The 22,263-nt window shown below is 37.3% G+C and overlaps 1 protein-coding gene across 1 annotated transcript in view; it reads left to right on the top strand.

The window, feature by feature from the left end:
• Nucleotides 1-22,263, top strand: part of LRRIQ1 (leucine rich repeats and IQ motif containing 1) — a 174,630-nt gene that overhangs the window by 18,946 nt on the left and 133,421 nt on the right. The window contains exons 9-13 of the mRNA XM_038756452.1: nucleotides 1,330-1,480; nucleotides 11,344-11,537; nucleotides 12,066-12,193; nucleotides 20,016-20,089; nucleotides 21,498-21,591. Of these exons, the coding sequence (XP_038612380.1) occupies nucleotides 1,330-1,480; nucleotides 11,344-11,537; nucleotides 12,066-12,193; nucleotides 20,016-20,089; nucleotides 21,498-21,591 (641 nt within the window). The remainder of the gene's footprint in view (nucleotides 1-1,329; nucleotides 1,481-11,343; nucleotides 11,538-12,065; nucleotides 12,194-20,015; nucleotides 20,090-21,497; nucleotides 21,592-22,263) is intronic.

Consider the following 22,263-nt stretch of genomic DNA (forward strand, 5'->3'; position numbering starts at 1 on the left):
AATTTCTCTCCCTAAGTGGCAAATTTTCACTCATGCAAACAAAAGCAAAGAAGCTGAAAATCAAATCCAGAAAGCCAACATGACATCTGTGAGCCGAAAGGTTGTTCCACTAATATGTCATTTTAATTCAGTCAGAAGTGAAGTCTTGCAAAGTAAACTGCAGTATTAATCTGTGAGAAGCAACGTGGCTGAGTGCAAAGAGAACAGGCTTGGGAGTCAGAGGTCATGGGTTCTAATCCCAGCTCCACCACTGATCAGCTTTGTGATCTTGGGCAAGTCACTTAACTTCTCTGTGTCTCAGTTACCTCATCTGTAAAATGGGGATGAAGACCGTGAGCCCCACGTGGGGCACCCTGATTAGCTTATACCTACTGCAGCGCTTAGATCAGTGCTCAGCACATATAGTAAGCACTTAACAAATACCATCATCATTATTTTTATTATTCTTCTGCACATTTATGAGAATCCCTTTCCACAGACATTGAAGTTAACTTCTTAGGTAACCTAGATGGAGTCATTCATAGGATATACTTGTATCAAATAGCCATATAGGGAGAAAAACCTCAACCAAATCCTAAAATGCAATTAATCCACCAGTACAGCTGCAGCACATGTCATATCACATTTGAGAATATTGGACCATGAAAGAATATCTTAGCAGCCACTGCATGGTTAATTAAAGGGAGAATATGTAAAGAAAAGAACAGAAGATGTTTGAAAGGCAGTGAAACAAAATTGCAAATTATTTTAAATATCTTTGGGCAGTAAATGGGCAGCCGTGTTAGGAATTGGACAAATCTCTGAAGTTTCAGAAAATTTTGGTCAAGGCAGAATTGAAATTAACACTAGAAACTACATGTAGCAGATGTAAACATACTTAAAAAAGGTATAACCTGTTCAGGCACATAGTGTCTAAGTAATTATTTGCTGTGCAATGGATATTCGGCTACATTTGCCCACAAGATTGATTTTTCCTCAATCTTATCATTTTCCAACATTAAGGAAATGTACACTTATATATATATGTATATATATATATATATATAATCCATATACATATATATACAAAGATTATATATAATATGTTATATATGTAATCAGTGCAAGCTTTTACATCAATCCATAAATGGTATTTATTGAACACTTATTGTGTGCCAAGACTGGGGAGAACACAATACAATACGCTCTGGGGAGAATACAAAACTACATAGTTGGCAGACACAATCCCTGCTCAAAAGGAGCTTATGGTCTGGAAATGTATGTAGAATCCTATTCAGATTGCAAATTTTGTATAAACTATAACTACAAGTGCATTTTTCTTTGTCACAGGAAAATAATATTCAGTATATAAATTGTGAAAATTTAGAAAATCTCTGCATACTTCTTTTGAATAAAAATCAGCTTACTTCACTTCATGGATTGGATGGCTGCAATAATATCCGAAATCTAGAGCTATCATATAATAAGATCACACAGATTGGTAAGCAAAAAATAATGTTGAAATTTGTTTTTTGCCCTATACCCACAAATGAGGCGAGTCTGGAGCGTCTTATTTGGTTAAATGTATGGAAAGTGTTCTGAAATCAGCAATTCTGGCTCTATTTGTGATTTTGCTCATTTTAAACACTAAACACTTGAAGTATTAGATCAAGAACAGAACAAGCAAAATTTCCCTTCCAATCAGTCAGTGGTATTTATTGAATGCTTACTGTGAGAAGCAATGTGGCTCAGTGGAAAGAGCCCGGGCTTGGCAGTAAGAGGTCGTGGGCTCAAATCCCGGCTCCGCCGCTTGTCAGCTGTGTGACTCTGGGCAAGTCACTTCACTTCTCTGGGCCTCAGTTCCCTCATCTGTAAAATGGGGATGAAGACTATGAGCCCCCGTAGGACAACCTGATCACCTTGCAACTTCCCCAGCACTTAGAACAGTGCTTTGTACATAGTAAGTGCTTAATAAATGTCATCATTATTATTATTATTACTGTTACAATATGCATTATTATTACTTATTACAGCGCCCTGTACTCAGTGCTTCAGAGAGAGCAAGAGTTCATAATGTAAATTGAGATGGGCTTACTGGTGAGTTGTCCTGTAAACAAAAGACTTACAGCTCTTTTAAATTGCGAGCCCCTTGATGGACAGGGGACATATTTAATTCCCACCTGTGTATCATTTCCCAGCATTTACTACAATGCTCTCCAAATGGTAAACCCTTAATAAATAGCATTACTGCTACTACTACAACCACTACAACCACTTCTAGACTGTGAGCCCGCTGTTGGGTAGGGACCGTCTCTATATGTTACCAACTTGTACTTCCCAAGTGCTTAGCCATCTCTGTATGTTACCAACTTGTACTTCCCAAGCGCTTAGTACAGTGCTCTGCACACAGTAAGCGCTCAATAAATACGATTGAATGAATGAATGAATACTACTAGTAGTAGAGGCTGTGTCAGAAGACTGAGGGGAGGAATATGTAATCCACTCTAAGGAAACTTTATTTCCCAAAAGGCAATGGGAGGACATTTTGGGCTGCTAAATATAATCCAGCAGTAGCAAGATTTCTTTCAGAGACTCCATTTACCAGAAGGCATTTGCTTTCACCTCCTGCCCACCTAGGAGTCTTGGGTGCAGCCTCATTATGAAGGCAAGTGAGGTGAGACATTTGCTCTTTCTTGATCTGATGCTAGGGAATTATCTGCTGGAAGCCTGAAAGCTCTCTGCCCCTTAGGAAATGCCTGTATTTGGGTGAGTTTGAGGCAAAGTTTAAATAAAAGGACAACAAACTTGAAACTTTAAATATTATCTCCTCTGAATTGATCTCCTGTGTCTGAGGGTGGTTGATATATGTTGGAACCCTCGCTATCTCCCAAGAGCTGTTCTCTGTACTTCTCAGAGATTTGCTAAAATTTCAGTTTAATTTTAATCTGCCCCAGGGAGTGGATTTTTCATTTTCATCTAAGATGTTACAATCCTGTTACCTAAAACGTACATATTTTAATTAAAATAACAATAATTATTATGGTATTTTTTAAGCATTTACTGTGTGCTGAGCACTGTTCTAAGCACTTTGGTAGATACAAAGAGATCAGGTTGTCCCACTTGGGGCTCACAGTCATCAACCCCATTTCACAGATAAGGTAACTGAGGCACAGAGAAGCTAAGTGACTTTCCTGAGGTCACACAGCAGACAAGTGATGGAGCCGTGACTAGAACCCACTACCTCTGACTCCCAACTCTGTGCTCTTGCCACTAGGCCATGCTGCTTCTCTATCACTGAAAATGTATTTGGAGTTCCTGTTATTCTTACAAATCCTGAAATAGGAGCATTTGAGTACCTCTGTGATATTTTTTCCTCTTACTACTAGAAGTTGCTTTCATAGAGGAGAGGGGTTTAAAAGGATTAGGGAAATGCCTGGCTGGATACAGTAAGCACATGTTTAAAGGGATTAACTAGACTGTAAACTCATCCCTCTAGACTGTATGCTTGTTGGGTGTAGGGAATATGTCAGTTATATCATTATAGTGTACTCTGCACTCAGTAAGTGCTTAATAAATATCATTGATTGACTGATTAACTGCATTAAGTTGGAGGGAACACAGCCAGGAAAACTTGCTTTAATTGGGTCTAGTATTGTTGGTCAAAAGTCATGAGGCCAAGTGTACATCTGACTTAACTGTGAAGCAGTTAGAGGCTAGTTTGGAGTTGAAAAGGGGAAGCATTTCAGATAACCTAGTAGCTGTTTTCTGAAACATTTTGGAGACACTTTTGATAATAAATTGTGCTATAAATAATGATTTCTACCCTAAAATTTAGAACGTATGTGTGCTGCCAGTTTCTAGGCCACCCGTGAAGTCTTCAGCACTTGACCTAGTGATACTTTGAATATAGGATTGTTTATTTTAAAGGTTGAGTGGAAGATGTATACGCAAATAAATCTTTTTTTGGTAGAATGAGAGGACTACTGCATTGATAATGTATGGTAATGTTATTGGCACTCGCTGTAAGAACCAGTGCCAGCAACCTAAAGGGAACTAAGAAAATAGACTGTTTGTTAGAAGAAATGCTTGAACTCCCATTTATTCAGTTCTCGTTGCCAGTAATACTGTATGAGATTTGTTGTAGGAGGTGGATTTCCTGGGGTAGCATATCTTCAGATTTATGGGGAAAGTGACACAATGTTAATTGATGTCTTTGAGGTATCTCTATGCAGTGCAGAGCAAATAAGGTAAAAAAAGCTTCTTTGCTGTCTGTTGTGTACAATGAAAGCACTGTATTTATTGAGTGTGAGATGAGTTTACATGAGAAACTGGATGTTCAAGAAGACCAGTTGAAGTCCGCGTTTTCATCCTCAGGAACTGCTTTCAGAGACTCTGGTTAAGCCAAGTGAACAGCACTTGGCTTAATGATATATTGATAGTAGGAAATCTTAACAGAACTACACAAAGATAGACTTGTGTTTGAAAGTTCTTAATTTCCCCTCTTGGCCTTTAAACTTTCTACAAGAACTGAAGGAAATCTGGAAGCACTACCAAAATAGGTTGCTTATATTCTTCCTTTACTGAGGATTAATAAATCCAATCTTTGTGTTTTTCATTCCTTTCTTTTTCTTATTAAGCAACAGTTATTTTAGAGTGGTCATTCTTGTGGATTTCTTAGGATTGTCAAGTTCATATTCTTCTTTTTATTTGATTTGGTTAAAGGTTAAAAGAAGACGGGCAGTTGGTAGAGAATACAATTTTAGTAATGCCAAGGTAAAAGTTTTAAAACTAGATAAATTTCCCTTTCACATCTTCAAAGAGAAGTAAAAATAGTGTTTTGCACTTGGGAAAATCTGGCATGCAAATTTTGTAAAGCATTTTCAATAAGGTTATTTTTGCAATATTAATGCATTTAATTATACTTACAAGAATCAATAAGAGGAGATGGGGTGCCTTTTCAAGTTTATAGTTTTATGAACTAAAACTAAATATTCTGAATTGAATACAATTTTGTTTTTGGAGTTTTGCATTTCTTACAAATTTGAGTAATGTTTAAAGTAAAGGAATTGTTCTGCAAATAGGTAAGTGATCCCATTTTGGCATCACAAAACAGTACACTATTATTGGGCTATATGCCTTTGAAATTATACTTTCAGAAATTCCTAGCATATGATGTCTTTCAAAGTTCGTCATAGTGTTCATTTTGGAGGTCCTCAGTAAATGGCAGTGAAGATATGATTTTGTAGGGTAGGTTGACCTTTTCCAAGAAATTTCTAATTGCATCTTCTTTCTGTGGAGGACAAGATGAGCATTTTATAATGTATTTTTCACAGTAATCTGTTAATCACTAGCTTTTATCGAGTTCCTACTGTGTGCAGTGCACAATACTAAACACTTGCGAGAGTACAAAAAAATTAGTAGACTTGATCCTTGCCCTCAAAGAGATTACAATCTAGCAGGAGAGTTGAAATCTAAAATCAAGGACAGTTAGGGCAAACGACAGAATATGAAGATCAATCAATCAGTCTATCAATTGTATTTATTGAGTGCTTACAGGGTGCACAGCACTGTGCTAAGCTCTTGGGAGAGTAAAATATAACAATGTAACAGAGTTAGTAGACATGTTCCTCATGTGTATGGAGATGAAATACAACAAGTTTAAGGGTTATGCGTATTGTTTAGGTGGTGTGAAAGTGCTGATTGAGGAGTTTAGAAATCAGTCAGGGAAAGCCTCCTGGAGGAAGTGTTATTTCAGGAGGGCTTTGAAATGGGGAGAGTAATGGTATGCCAGTGGAGGAGGACAGAGTTCCAGGGCAGAGGGAGGGTGTGAGCAGGAGCTTGGCAGTGGGAAAAGCCAGCACAGGGCACAAAATATAGGTTGGTTTCTTTGGTTTGTGACCATTGTTCTTTGGGGTCAGGAATTCATGTGAAAGATACATCATTTTGGCTTGTGATGATCTGTTAATTGGAGAGTGCCAGCCTTAACTCGGTTATTCCTGGTTAGGTAGCAACATTTGGTTCAGGAGGAGAGCATGGGCATTGAGGGCAGTTTTCCAGATGCTCTCCCTGTGAATTTTATCCTCAGCAGTGGTTCATGGGCAATCTCTGAAAAGCATCTGAATATTTGCAAAATCTGTGGGAGGCCTCACCCCTTTATCATTGTGAGCTGGAGATGGTAGAATTCAGGACTCCTCACCTTGAGAGATGTCAGAGGAATGCATTTAGAAGCTGTACACAGTTTTACTGAAGAATATCAGTATTCTGAAACAATGATTTAGGCAAATGAAAAATAGTGTAAAATAAATGAACCTATTGCTATAAGTGAAAGGGTAAACAATCTCTTAAAGTTCCTAATTGAATAAAAAAATACTTCTCTTTTGATATTTACTCACCTTATTAGAGCAATTCTTTGTTAAATTATATTCTGTTTGATACTTGGCATAAATATTAATATACCAAGTGAAAAGTCAAAACAAAATTCAGATGTAATACCTTCATGGTAGAAAGAATATTAATATATTCAGAACAATTTTTTGGAAAGACATTATTCTTAGCAATTGTTGGATTTAAGTTTTCAAACATCATATGCAAAAGGAAGACAGAGTAGAAAATCATACTAAAAAACAGTGCCCAGAACCTATGTAGATAATTTTACATTGCTATAATATTATTATTGCTACTACGATATTGCTACTACTACTACTGTTACCGCTTATTCTATTTTTATTCATCCATTGCTTAAATTGGACAGTATTCCAAAAGATCACCAGTCTTTTCTTTTAGAATTGATGAGGGCAAGGGAAAGTACCCTGGGAAATGTAACCTTCATTTTACATTTGTGAATGTAAAACAACGGACATGTGCATCTGTGTTCAAACAGGTTTTTTCCATAGCATTTGTTCTTTATTTGGATGATATAAAGTGCTTTGATTCGCGGCCCACTAGATGGTGCTAGGATGTTTTTTATTCTCACAAAGACATGCCTACAAATAGTACTTAATATGTGTTTTGTACTGTTAAAGATTTATGCATTTTAAAAATTGTAATTCTGGGTCAGGGAGAATACTTCAGGGCTTTGTCAATAAATATCTATTGAGCCCCTATATGTGAGAACAATATTCTACTGGTATTTGTTCAGTGAATGCCTAAAAGGTCCACTTTTGAAATAATAATAATAATAATAATAGCATTTATTAAGTGCTTACTTTGTGCAAAGCACTTTTCTAAGAACTGGGGAGGTTACAAGGTGATCAGGTTGTCCCGTGGGGGGCTCACAGTCTTAATCCCCATTTTACAGATGAGGTAACTGAGGCATAGAGAAGTTAAGTGACTTGTCCAAAGTCACACAGCTGACAATTGGTGGAGCCGGTATTTGAACCCATTACATCTGACTCCAAAGCCCGGGCTCTTTCCACTGAGCCGCGCTGCTTCTCTAATGCCACCATGCTGTCCTTTTGTTAGAGAGCTTTTAAAGATAATATTTTTTCAGCAAGCGGTGAATCATGGGTGGGTTACATCAGTGAAGAGTTGATGCCATAACAGGTGGCGGGAATTCTGGGTGAGGGTGGAGGTGACATATTATCTCTTCCATATCATCTGAGGTCTGTGAGGAAACCAAGACCTCTCAATGGTTTTGACAGCAGATACGCTCCTTGCATCTGCACAGATAGAGAGATCATCAACAGACCAGGGGTCTAGTAATTAATAAGCAAATTTGGGAATACTAATAAGCTGCCTTGGGAAGCTCACTAAGATCCTGAGACCACTCCATAATAATATGGTGGGATTAAAGTCAGACATTTTCTCATCACCATCAGGTAAAATCAAAGCTATATGCTTAAGTTCTGCCCAATTTAACCTTCTCTATTACCACCACACTTGAGAATGCCATGGGGGATATAGATATTGATGTGATGGATAACAAATTTCATATAAAATATGAGGTCTAATATTATTTATTACTTAGTTATTACCAGCATTTATTAGATGCCTACATTCTATACAGTACTGTACTAGGCATGTGGGAATATTAAAAAATCAAGAACCCCTAGAACAGCTTTAAACTCCTAAATGCCTTAGGTCGAAGGCATAGAGCTCAAGGTCAAGCTCTTTACTAATTTGGACAGTTACACACTTTGCTTTCTGAAACTGTATTAAATTCCACCTCCGCACCTTGCAATGTGCAACCCCCTTTCCTGCCTACTCACTCATTCTGCTCTCTGCCTCAGTGGGAACATATGTGGAAGGGGTGAGAGAATGTAATTGGAACTATTCATTCATGTCATTCATTCAGTCAGTCATATTTATTGCAAGGCTATGCAAGACACGAGCTCTGTAATCCTTCCTTTGACCATGTTTTTGATCCTGAAGTCTCAATTCCAATGCCCATCCATTGATCCTGACAGGAAACTCCATAAAGGTTAGATTCCAGTTCATACTAGAGTGTGAAGAGCTGTAATGTGTCCAATCTCATCTACGGCTGTGAGTGTTGGTCATCCCATATGTGCCATATCCAATTCTTTGAAGAATTCCATCAGCATCACTTATAGGCTAGACCCCCGGCCCACATCCTCCCCCTGGCCTGGAATGCCCTCCCTCTGCATATCAGCAAAGCTAGCTCTCTTCCTCCCTTCACAGCCCTACTGAGAGCTCACCTCTTCCAGGAGGCCTTCCCAGACTGAGCCCCCTCCTTCCTCTCCCCCTCATCCCCCTCCCCATCCCCCTCATTCCCCTCCCCACAGCACCTGTATATATATATATATATATATATATATATATATACATATATATATATATATATATATGTTTGTACGTATTTATTACTCTATTTATTTTACTTGTACATATTCTATTTATTTTATTTTGTTACTATGTTTTGTTTTGTTGTATCTCCCCCTTCTACACTGTGAGCCCGCTGTTGGGTAGGGACCGTCTCTATATGTTGCCAACTTGTACTTTCCGAGCGCTTAGTACAGTGCTCCGCACACAGTAAATGCTCAATAAATACGATTGAATGAATGAATGAATGACTCAACATCAGATGGCAAGATAGGATCACAGACAAAATCCTAGGAGGTTGTCAGTGTCCAGTATTGAAACTATGCTTATCTCAATATAACTATGTTGAGTGGTACCAGTAAGGAGTGGTGAAGTGTAGGAGATGCTATACAGGTGAGTTGATATTGAGAAGTAAGGATGAGTGAAGTAATGTTTTAAGTGAATAATTACATAAAACCTCAGACAATATTGCATCCCTGATGAAAACTAGGAATTGATTACCAGGGATATGCTCAAAGCAATGTGTAATGTTAAAAAGCTGTTGCTTCTTTGTGAAGGTACAGTCCGTCATCTATGGCAAAGATTTACCGTATCAATACATTTGTGCCACTGGATTGTTAAAATATAATCTAGGGCTGTTTCTGCTATAATAAATCAATCAATCATATTTTTTGAGCACTTGCAGGGTACGGTACTAAGCACTTGGGAGAGTACAACAGGAGAGTACAACACAGCAATGTGATAGACAAATCCCCTGCCCACAGCCAACTTAGTCTAGGTATGGGGGATGAACAGGAGATTTTGCTTGGGTTGCTGAGTCATTTTTACCTAGAGAATGTGGATCATGTTGATGTAGGATAAACTCAAAGAGGATGGTACTTAGTAATCAATTCACTTATTTTTATTTATTGAGCACTCTTGTGGGCAGAGCATAAACGTAAGCACTTTGGAGAGTTCAGAAGAGTTAATAGACATGACCTCTATCATCAGAGTTTACAGTCTAGAGGGGGAGATAGACACTAAAATAAGGTACAGATAGGAGAGAAGTAAATCAAGCAATCAATATATTTATTGAGCGTATGGACTGTATGGTTTTCTAGAAAAATGATGTGTGCAGCAGAATGAAGCAGAGTGGGACGAGACAAGAGGCAGGGAGGACAGCAAGTAGGCTGATGCAGTAATCAGGGCAGGATAGGATAATTGCCTGGATTAATGTGGTACCACTTTGGATGGAGAGGAAAGGGCTGATTTTAGTGATGACGTGAAGGCTGAACCTACAGGATTTAGCGGTAGAGTGAATGGTGGGTTGAATGAGAAAGATGAGTCAAGTTTATAGCCAAGTTTAGGGGCTTGGGAGATAGCATGGTGGTGCTGTCTACAGTGGGATGGGAAAGTCAAGGGGAGGACAGGGTTTGGGTGGAAATTTGAGGAATTCTGTTTTGGATATATTAAGTTTGAGGCACCCAGCATAATAATAATAATAATAATAATAATAATAATAATAATAATATTCATTCATTCAATTGCCCCTGGGATACCTATAAGATAATCAAGTTAGACATACTTACTGTCTCACTGGGGATCACAGTCTGAATAGGAGAGAACAGGCATTTAATCCCCATTTTACAAATAGGAAACTGAGGCACAGGATAAATTAAGTCACTTGCCCAAGATGGCACAGCAGGCAAATAACGGGGCTGGGAATAGAACCCAGAATCTCTGCCTCTCAGGCCTGTCCACCAGGCTATATTTCCTTCCCCTCTGTTGACAGTCATTCTGTATGACTTTCCAATCCGATCACTGTGGCAGGATGTGATACTACCTCTGTTTTCATCCCCAGGGGTTTTTGACAGATGAAGTCAGACAAGCCAGTCATGTGATAGTGTTGCACCGATCCGCCAAGCTAGCTCTCTTCCTCCCTTCAAAGCCCTACTGAGAGCTCACCTCCTCCAGGAGGCCTTCCCAGACTGAGCCCCCTTTTTCCTCTCCTCCTCCCCACCCCCCCGCTCTACCTCCTTCCCCTCCGCCACAGCACCTGTATATATATTTGTACAGATTTATTGCTCTATGTATTGTACATATTTACTATTTCTTTTGTTAATGATGTGCATATAGCTTTAATTCTATTTGTTCTGATGATTTTGACACCTGTCTACATGTTTTGTTTTGTTGTCTGTCTCCCCCTTCTAGACTGTGAGCCAGTTGTTGGGTAGGGACTGTCTCTATAGTTACCGACTTGTACTTCCCAAGTACTTAGTATAATGCTCTGCACACAGTAAGTGCTCAGTAAATACGATTGAATGAATGAATGTTAGATAATTTCATTATGTAAATTATATCAGCTCTTACTTGAAATTGGAGGAGTCAGTGAGGATATTTTTAGAAATATTTGAATCAAAACAATTAAGATAAATTGATGTTCATTCATTCATTCAATCGTATTTATTGAGCGCTTACAGTGTGCAGAGCACTATACTAAGCGCTTGGGAAGTACAAGTCAGCAACATATAGAGACGATCCCTACCCAACAACGGGCTCACAGTCTAGAAGTATATCAGATTGAATTGTGATTTTTTTTCCTTTCAGGTGGTTTAGAGTCTTTGAAAAATCTTCAGCAGCTAAGTGTGGCTCACAATCAGTTGATCAGTTCTAAAGGTCTTGGTGAGACACCCACTCTCATGCACCTGGATTGTTCATATAACCATCTTTCTGAACTTGAAGGCATAGAAAATTGTGGTCTGCTTCAAAGTCTGAAGCTACAAGGAAATAATTTAAGTGAGGTAAAAACTTGTAACGTTAACAACATCTCTTAATGATATTCTTCCTTGGTGAATTAAAAACTAGTTATATTTTGAATTACTGTATTTTTACAATATTGAAGTGCAATGCTCTTTAGTCTGTTTACTTTGAACTGATATAGATTTTGAATTTTGAAGTTTTATCAAAAATTTTGAAGTTTTATCAAAATGATACTGCTTCTACAAATTAGACTTGCTATTTCATATACATGTAACTCTGTGTATGTATTTGACATCCTTCACTCTCAGGTAAAAATGCAACTAATCTGACTTTCTAAATTGCATACCTGTAGCTGGGAGGGAAAAGTGATTTCTTAGCAAATGAAGATTGCCCTTTAACCACCAGAACTGATTAATTTTAAAGAGGAGGGTCAGGAAAAATATAAAGAACATTTTGGTTTTTGCATAAATTTAATTAATATGGAATCCTGTTTCTGTTGTGTTAAACCTGGATGTTAACAAATCTGTTTTCTGAGAAAAAATAATGAGGAACAGTAAACTTATGTGTAGGTTCCACGCTTGGAGAATCACGTTCTGCTAAGAGAATTATACTTGGATGACAACAGTATTTCAACAGTGGAAAAGCTTTCTTCGTACTGGCTACCCCTACTACAGATTTTTACAGTCTCTCAAAACAGGTAAAATATCCTTGAGCAATTACTTAAAACCAAGCAGACTATATCCTAAGTGGACAAAAATGAAAAACAGGTTTCTGAGGATGGATGTACTCTCTGCAATTGCTCTTCAGTACTATTTTTAAAAAGCACACTACGTAAAGTGATTAAAAGCAATTTCAGCTACTAAATGCAAAATAAAAGAAGCTCATTGACACAACATGATAATAGAAACTAAGATGTTAGTCAGACATTTCCATCAATAGATAATTTACTAAAATCTCTGAGCTATATCTTAAATTATATCTTTAAGAAAAACGGATACCCTGGTAAATAGTCCACCATACTTCAGGCTTTCTCATTCACTCAAGCAGTATTTATTAAGTACAAGAAGAACACTTTTTAAGTTGCTCTTGACTGGCATTTCTTATTGTAAAGTTAAGATTGATTTAAATTTGATTTCCCAAAGGATATAAACTAACATAGAAATGACTGGAAATGAGTACCTGTCCTGGAACATCAGCTTTATCCTGCTAAACATCTGAAAAGAACGCTGTAACCTGAAACTCAAACAGGAGTAAAATAGTTATGCTTCTTTTCTACTCTTCCTGCGGGCAGAGAACATGTCTATCAACTCTGTGTATTTTACTCTCCCAAGTGCTTAGTACAGTGCTTTGTACATAGTAGGTGCTCAATAAACACCACAGATTGATTAGATTGATACTGTACCAGGGCCTATCCTTAATTTTTCTGGCTTATTTGATCATCATAGAAACAGGAAAAAAACTGCTTTAACAAAAAGCTAACTTGGCAAAACCTTCTTTGAAAAGACAGAAAAACCTAAACAATTCCCATTCACATAACCTTTTCTTGGCAACAATGTGTAAATTCCTTTCACCAAGTCCCCAACTGATTTGTGGCTCTTCATGGGTACTTACCCCATAAATTTGTTAACCCCAACTAGCTGTATACCTATTAAAATGATTTTCTTTAGATGAAAGAAAAACACATTCTTTTGTAAGGCAGACATATTTATAAATGGATTTTGTCATAGAATGAATGTGATCCAACACTGAATGTATTTGAAATATTTGAATGGGATCAAGTCCATGAAATAATTATAATAATAATAGTATTTGTTAAATGCTTACTGTGTGCCAGGCAGTGTATTGAGGGCTGGGATGGATATAAGCAAATCGGGTTGGACACAGTACCTGTCCCACGTGGGGCTCTCAGTCTCAATCCCCATTTTACAGATGAGGTAACTGAGGCCCAGGGAAATGAAGCGACTTGCCCACAGTCACACAGCAGACAAGTGGCAGCACTGGGATTAGAACCCACAACCTTCTGAGTCCCAGGCCCATATGCTCTATCCACTATGTCATGTTGTATTTGGAATCAATTCATTAACCATAGCAAGTAACTTATTGAGAAATGTTCTGTTCCTGTGGAGTCATTCATTTCTTTAAAGTAACAGATAAGAGAGTAGCCCTTGGGAATAGATGGAGAGCTTCCATAGAAAAGTTGGCTACCATTGGCACATATGCCAGAGGCCAATACACTTTGCCATCCTGCCTATGGATACAGCATGGGCCTGGGTGTCAGAAGGTCATGGGTTCTAATCCTAGTGCTGCCACTTCTCTGCTGAGTGACCTTGGGCAAGTTGCTTCACTTCTCTGGGCCTCAGTTACCTCATCTGTAAAATGGGGATTCAGACTGAGAGCTCCACATGGGACAGGTACTGTGTCCAACCCGATTTAGTTATATCCACCCCAGCGCTTAATACAGTGCCTGACATACAGTAAGCGCTTAACTAATGCCATAATCATTTATTACTGGGCTGTTTATGCTCCTCTGTAATCCTTGCTCTGCTGTAGAACAGCCCTCTTAGACCATCGAAGGCTGAGAGAAGGGAGGGGGCAGGTATCCTAGTGCTGAACTGGGTTAGTAAATACCATTCTCTTGTTTTTTCACCTCTAAGCCAGACTAGAATTTCCAGTGTATCTTTTTATTGAGGCCATATTTTATTATTAGTAGAAGATTGCTAAAGGTTTGTTTTACATCCAACAATAGGAAAATATCTTGTAAAAGTAATTGCTGAAATGAATACCAGTTTGTCCATAGATATATCCAAATATTTCACAGAAGGAATATATTTTGAATTACATTTTGAATGTGTTGAGTTATTTTAGATCATTCAGAAAGTTATAATGGATTCTTATTATAAAAACATCTTATTTACAGAATGGAAGCATTTATATGCATTCTTTAAAAAGAAATATAAGATAATGGGTTGCTAAAAGGATTAGCCCCCATTCAGTCTTCGTGTCAGTTCATTTCACTTGCACATTCACATACAGCACGTGCATCTTCTTATGGAATAAAAATGCTTTTTGATCATGTAATTTTCTACCAGAGTTGGGTTGACATTCCTTAGAAATAGGAAGAAAAGGAAAAGATAGCTCTAACTACAGGACGAGGCTGTTATTTTCAATGTTGTAGAATAAGGAGAAGGCTTTGCTAGACTGTAATCTCATTGTGGTTAAGGAAAGTGCCTATCAACTCTGTTGTATTTTCCCAAGTGCTTAGCATAGCATAAAGTAAACAATCAGTAAATATGATTAATTGATTGATTGAATCCCGACCTCCAGATCAGAGTAAAGAGCAAGAACTGAGGGCTACTACTACATTCTACGTGTTTCTCTAAGTGCAGTGAGGGCCACAGTTACAATGTTGTGCCTTTTAAATAAAATACCTAGAGCAATCATGCCCTATTTAAAGGGCGTGGCTGGCAGAGGATCAATCAATCAATCAATCAATAGTATTTATTGAGTGCTTACTGTGTGCAGAGCACTGTACTAAGCGCTTGGGAAGTACAAGTTGGCAACATATAGAGACAGTCGCTACCCAACAGTGGGCTCACAGTCTAGAAGGGGGAGACAGAGAACAAAACCAAACATATTAATCAAAATAAAATAAATAGAAGAGATATGTACAAGTTAAATAAATAAATAAATAGAGTAATAAATATGTACAAACATATATACAGGTGCTGTGGGGAAGGGAAGGAGGTAAGAGGATAGCCAGTGGGCCACAGCAAAGGAGCAGGAAGAGAGACAAACTAAGGCCACCCATCACCTGCTTCTGCTCACAGACCCTGTGGACTTGTGGGCCAGCTGAAAGGACTGCTACCATAATAATATAATAATGAAATGATAATATTAATAATAATAACAACGGTATTTGTTAAGCGCTCACTATGCACCAAACACTGTACTAAGCACTGGGGTAGATAAATAATAATCAGGTCTGACACTGTCCCTGTCCTACATGGGGCTCATAGTCCTTTGCTCCCTCCTGGACTGATTTTTCTCCAGTCCTTCTGTAGAGTCGCTCTTCCTGCAGTTAATCTGGGATGGAAGCATCCAGGGAGCACCTCACATTAGATGGCATACTTATAACAGAGACTGTGAGCCCCTTTTAGACTGTGAGCCCACTGTTGGGTAGGAACTGTCTCTATATGTTGCCAACTTGTACTTCCCAAGCGCTTAGTACAGTGCTCTGCACACAGTAAGCGCTCAATAAATATGATTGATGATGATGATGATGATGATGATAGAGGTGCTGGGGGAGTTTGGGGAGAAAGGTTTGGGGATGTGTCTCTGTCTCTTCCTCTCAATCCCTTCCCCCTGCACCCCGCCCTGTCTTTTTTTTTTCCTCTCTCTCTCTTTCCTCTCCCATCTTCCCCTTCACTACTGCTCCCTTCACTCCTCTCTCCTGCCTTCTCTACCTTCTTGTTCTCTGCCCCCCTCTCTTTCTTTCCCTCTCTTCTTTCCCTTTTTCCCATTCTCTCCTCTCTCTCACATTAAAAATTATCACTCATTTGTGCTACTATTTCAGGAAATTAACACTTCAAACAATTTTCAGATTCAATTACTGATTTTCCTAACATTTATTTATTTGGTCAGTAAGTTTGACTAGATTTTGAGGTTATTGATAAGGTGATAAAACTTTAAGTAATGTTTATGAATGAGTTGCTTAACTTATTTTTGAAACCGTGTTAATGGGATAACATCTACAGTCATTGAATTGTTCCATTTCAAAGGCCTCAAAAGCTTCTCTTTGGCCTATAAGTCATATTATACTATGACCAAGTGTTCATTGCAGATCTCTTCATTATTGCAGATAGTGTAAAAGTTAAATCCCTTTGCTATAGAATGCTTCATTGAAATATTTAGTATTTTGATCAAATAATTTCCTAAAAGCAAGAGGATTGTTTCCTTACCATCAACCTCTTTGTTCACATAAGGAGGTGTAATATTTATTATGATAATTTGATGTTTTGAATTTATTTTAGTAACTTCAGCTTGTATTTATCTTGAACCTTTCCCTGAGGTTCAAAATACTTTGAAGGCATTTAAAACTTCAAGTGTTCATGTGTGGTAGATTGGAGACAGATATAATTGTTTATCTCATAGGTAGAAATGAACAAACTAAATAATTTGGAAAATTTGCTCAAGATCATGTAGTATCACTCAAGATGTTGTAGTATGTAGCATTCAATGAGCATCTTTTCCATTTCAGCACTGTACCAACTTGAAAATGTTGCTGTATGGATTGTGGAAGTTTTAAGATGATTTTTCAAAATTGCATCTATCAACTGATAGAGAAGAGCCCCATTGACTAATAAATAAGTAGACTTTCAAAATTAGGGATGTATTTCTAATTTTCAGTGACTCTTTTGATACTTTATTATCAAAGAGGACACAATCTGGTCTGCTTTTTCATATTTAAGTAAATGTATACAAATTATAATAGGCTATATAGAGTCTGAAATATTGGTTTCATCTTTACTGATGTTTTGAGTTTTCACTGTAACATTTGACTCCTTTTCAAGTTTCATCTGTTTTCTAATTGGAAGGCTCGCTTTGGCTTCATAAGTCTTTCTACCTCTGTGAAACTCTAAATGGGAGCAGAAAGTGGAAGCTTTTACCCATTGACTGCTTTTTGTACATATCTTTTGCTGTTTTGTTGTCTTTGAAATTTATATCTTTTTTATGCCCAGGGCTAGTGTGACAAGGTCAAGTAGTATTAGGTTTTCACTAATGTCCTTTGTCTTTCTGGTTTGAATTTTCCTGGAAAAAAATTAACACAGAATGTCAGTAAAAGGAAAAGGAAAACTATAGAAAGATTGAAAACCATCCTACTTGTATGGTTCCAAGTAGCAAAATGCTGGAAATGTGAACTGTCATAAAGACACAAGGATAACCGGTTTAAGTCAAATCCCACAGAAGTGAAAGTAGCAAACTTATTCTGAAGTTAAAAAGTTATTTGTCTGGTGAGGCAGTTGACTAAATCTTATTCTAGTTTTCTGTGAGCTTTGATTTTATGACATGGATCAGTGCTTTGGAACATACAACCTATGTCAAGTATTTTGTTTTCATGTCCCCCTTATAACACCAAATCACAATTGACTTTAAAACGGGGAGGAGAAATTGTATTAAGTGATACTGACAAGGGTTTGGAGACACTACAATTTTAGGAAGCATAGTACATACATAGTCTTCACCAACACATTCAAATGACAGACATCTACCTATGTCAGGGAACATGGCAGACTGTAAAAATATAAAAATATATAATCTTTCTAAATATTTTTTCTCTTGCCTTACCTCATGTTTGCTTATCATTAATTCACATAAATAATTCTGCTTTTCATGTTCAGATTCCTTGAGCATCATCCATCACAAAACCTTTTGTATAGTTTTCCATATTTGAGGTTGTTAGCATCAAAACATTTTTTAAATATAAAAGATTTGACTTATGCTTAGGTTTTCTGTATGAAGGATCTACAGTATGGAGAAGGGTGCAAAAAGTAAAAAATGCAACAATTTACTTCCCGTTATGCATCTTGCAAGTGTGTCCTTGCCACTCTTGAGTGGCAGCCCTCTGACAGACAGGTGGTCAGGCCTATGAAAATCTATAGGTGAAATGTAAACTATGTTCTTGATTAATGAGACAAATTCAGTCAAGAAGATGAAAGATAAACAGATTAAAATGTTAAGTTCGTAGATTTTTTTCACCCCGTAAGGGTCTAAACACTAGGCTAATTGTTAAGGAATTGCTATTCTCAGGTTCAGACTGAATAATTAAACTCTTTTGAGGACAGCACATATTCAGAATTACCTTCTCCCAGACCTGGCATTGGAATATTTTTATCTGAGGGTCTTTCTGGTAATGAAGAGCAGGAGGGTTCATGGAGGTATTCAGGTCAGCATAAGGATGAGCATTGTGCCAAAACACATGCGGGACTATGGTGATAAAGCTACACTACAGGTTTGGATACTGGAATAGCAGAAATTGGAAAGAGAGAAAAAATACAAGAGGCAAAATACAAAATAAATGCTCTATTTATTTTATTTTGTTAGTATGTTTGGTTTTGTTCTCTGTCTCCCCCTTTTAGACTGCGAGCCCACTGTTGGGTAGGGACTGTCTCTATATGTTGCCAACTTGTACTTCCCAAGCGCTTAGTACAGTGCTCTGCACACAGTAAGCGCTCAATAAATACGATTGATGATGATGTTGGTAAAAGCAGGAGAAGTGAATGGAAAATGGTGTAAGTAATAGGAAAAGAACTGAGAAAACAAGAAATTAGAATGTTAGGCATTGGCTGAAGTTACTTTTAAAATTGAACAGCTTTTGGATTAAGGGTTAGAATGGTCTGGGAAGGGAAACTTAACTCAATTTACTTAGTTTGAAAAAATGAGGATGGATAATATAACAATGAAATTGTTATTTGCCACAATCGGACAAACGCATTCATTTATTTTCTTCTGAGGAAGTGCCACTGTGTATTCTTGAGGTAAATAAATCTGGACTGTTCAATTCTGAGTTACACTAGAATAAACTGTAAGTGCACAAGTGTTTTAAGAATTTGATTTACACAGGTTGCTCTGAATTCTATTATTTTAGGTAATTTGGATACATGATTTATTGCTATTTCATGAAACAGTCTGTCATAAGAGAAACAATGCTAACTCCTTGTGTAGAGGAAAAGCCAGTGAATTTTTTTTTGAGTAAATATTTGGTAGAATTTTTAAATTTAAGAAACTCAGCTATTTTCCACTATAGCTCAGTTAATATATGCATTTTGAAAAGAATACTAAGTATTTACGTTTTGAGCCTTGTATATAGTGCATAGTACAGTGCTCTGCAAACAGTAAGCACTCAGTAAATATGATTGAAATGATGAAAGAGGCAAAAATGGCCATTTTGTCCATGTAAAAGTGTTCAGTTTTGCATTTATTATGCTCTTAAAATATGTGATTTTTTTGTTTCCTTCCTAGTTATAAAACAGTTGAACTAGTATTCTTTCTTTAATTGATACAATGGTATATATGTGCATGAAAGTCTGAAAAAAATCTCTTTTTGTAGTGAAATTTAAAATTTAGAACATTAGTTTAATTAAATTTAAAACAGTGTTGCATCAGCCAGGGCAAATTGCTCAACAGGCTATTTTGTGTCAAAAACTCATTTCAGCATTATATCTATGTTTTTCAACCCCAAGTTAGTGTGTGTTTTTAAGAACTTAATCATTTTGAATCTCCCTTCAATTAATCTGACACATCTGATGGTTTATCCATGAAGTCATACTATTGCTAATTAATACTGCTCTCAAAAATTAGTATCCACAGAATATACATTTGTGTGGCATAGTCATTATACTTAACCTATCACAAGCATATTTTTTTGCTTTTACTGAAAGGAAATACTTTAACTATATTGATTCTCAAAATTTTTAATAGTAGTAAAACAACAGTTTAAACATTGTTTCTTATGCTTCTAGCTTGAAAACAATTGCTTCCCTCTCTCAATTTGTGTCTTTGGAAAAAATGGATATCAGCAATAACTGCCTTTCAGGTGAGTGAAAAAATACAAAAAAAAATCTAAAGAAAGCTATTAGTATCATCCGTTAAATTGCCCTGTAAATCAAATGATGATTTGTTTGTTTTGAAGGAACCCTCTGACATCCTACATCCTATCCTGTTCTTTCTGAATCTAATCACCTCCACCCTTACAGACTACAGAATAATCACTGTCATCTCTTCATTTTTAAATATAAGCAAAGGGGCGTATTTCTTATGAAAATAAGAAATTTGAATGATAAAAATGTATCTATTTTGTTATGAAAATCATTGGCCAGTGACTACCCTGGTCAGTTGGTGAATGAATGTAGTCTGTTCACGTATGCCGGGAGTGAGCAAAATGCTCCTTGTGAGTCCAGGAATGATCCCACTCCTTCCTGGAAAGGGCACTTCTGCCTGCACCAGTGCCAACCTTGACTAGCCACAGTATGCAGCAAATGGCCACTGACGATGGCAGCTGCTAATTTTACCAGCTGTGTTCTGATTTGGCTCTATTAAGTACTTTCACCTTTCACACCACCAGTAAAACTAAATTAGTTTGTAGTAATAGTTATAGCTTTTCTTGTGTGCCTGCTCAGTGCATTGCAAATCTCAAACACCATAATAGCCAGTAGATAATATTTTTCTCAGAAGATTGAACTGAGAAAGGAAACTGTGATTTGAACCATAAACCAAATAACCCACATCCCATTATTTCCCTGGACTACCTTCCCATATGTACTGATTAGGTAATAAAGAGGTAATACACCTCAGCAGGCCTCATTTGAGGATTAGTAGCAGACCACAGTCATGCACAGACAGGGTCCCAGACGAAGATTCAGACGTGCCTTTGCCTCTTCAGTGGGATTCTGGGAACTTATTCCTCCATGAAAAATGTAGTGAGTCAGCCTCTTTGCCTACTGGGAAGTTTAGTTTTCACCTTTTCTTCATTACAATTCCCCAAGTAGGAGATCTAATTGGATGCTTTCCAATCACACAGCTTCACCAAAAGTATCGACTATAGTGCAATACAGAATAGGCTAACACATCACACATTTGATAGCTGCGGAAGCTGAGGCTTAGAGAAGTTAAGTGACTTGCCCAAAGTCGCACAGCCAGGGCTGTGACTCTGTTCTGGGTTTCCTTATGTGCGGTCCTATGCTGTTCTTTCTGTTCTTTCTGAATCTTATCACCTCCACCCCTATATAGTGACTACAGAATGCTATGCTTCTAACACAAGGCCAGATTGCCTCCCTGATTTTGTGGATTTGATCCATCTGATATTATTGGATAGATAGCATCCTTCTGTAAAAATTAATTGTTAATATTGATACATGTACTGCTGGATATTTTACAAATGACCTCTCATTTAACACCATCCCTTTTAAGTTGCACAGTGTTTCTTCTCTCTATTTTAAATATAGAACTTACAAGTATCATCAGATGCTTAGATGGATGCTACAGTTTATGTGAACTATCACTTTCTGGGAATCCTCTTCTTCAAGAAAAAAATTGGAGGTAAGAAAATCATTTCTATGCCTCATGTACCCATAAAATCCAATTTACATGTATATTTGATTAACATGAAACTTATTTAAATATCAAGTATTGATACACTTCTAGTAATCTGCTTTCATTTTCCCATCCCTCAGTTTTATTGTATGGATGTAAAATCTATTATATGTAAGAAATCTCTTATTTCTCTTACACCTGAACAAATACAATTCATCCTATTACTGAGGGATGGGTAGGTTATGGCCTTTCCTTACACTTCAAGAAACAGAATTTTAAAATTTTCAGCAGGTGGTTTAGTTTTAAGAATGATGATTTTTAACAGCTTTTTTCGATGTTATTTGTTCAGTGCTTACTGTGTTAAGCACTGTTCTAAGCAATGGGTAGATACAATTCCTATCCTACACAGGGCTCACAGTCCAAGTCAGAGGGGAAGAGGATTTAATCCCCATTTTACAGTTGAGGTAAGTGAGGCTCAGAGAAGTTAAATGACTTGCCCAAGGTCACACAGCAGGCACGTGGTGGAGCTAGGATTTGAACCCAGGTCGGTGTACTCCTAGGCCCATGGTCTATCCACTAGGCCATACTACTTCCCCAGACTGTTTTTATTTTATAGTTGAAACAATTATTAAAAAGTAATCATTTGCATTAGTTTGAAAACAAATCAAAATCTAAAAT

This window comes from Tachyglossus aculeatus, chromosome 14 (genome assembly GCF_015852505.1).
Source record: "Tachyglossus aculeatus isolate mTacAcu1 chromosome 14, mTacAcu1.pri, whole genome shotgun sequence".
NCBI classification, from domain to species: Eukaryota; Metazoa; Chordata; class Mammalia; order Monotremata; family Tachyglossidae; genus Tachyglossus; species Tachyglossus aculeatus.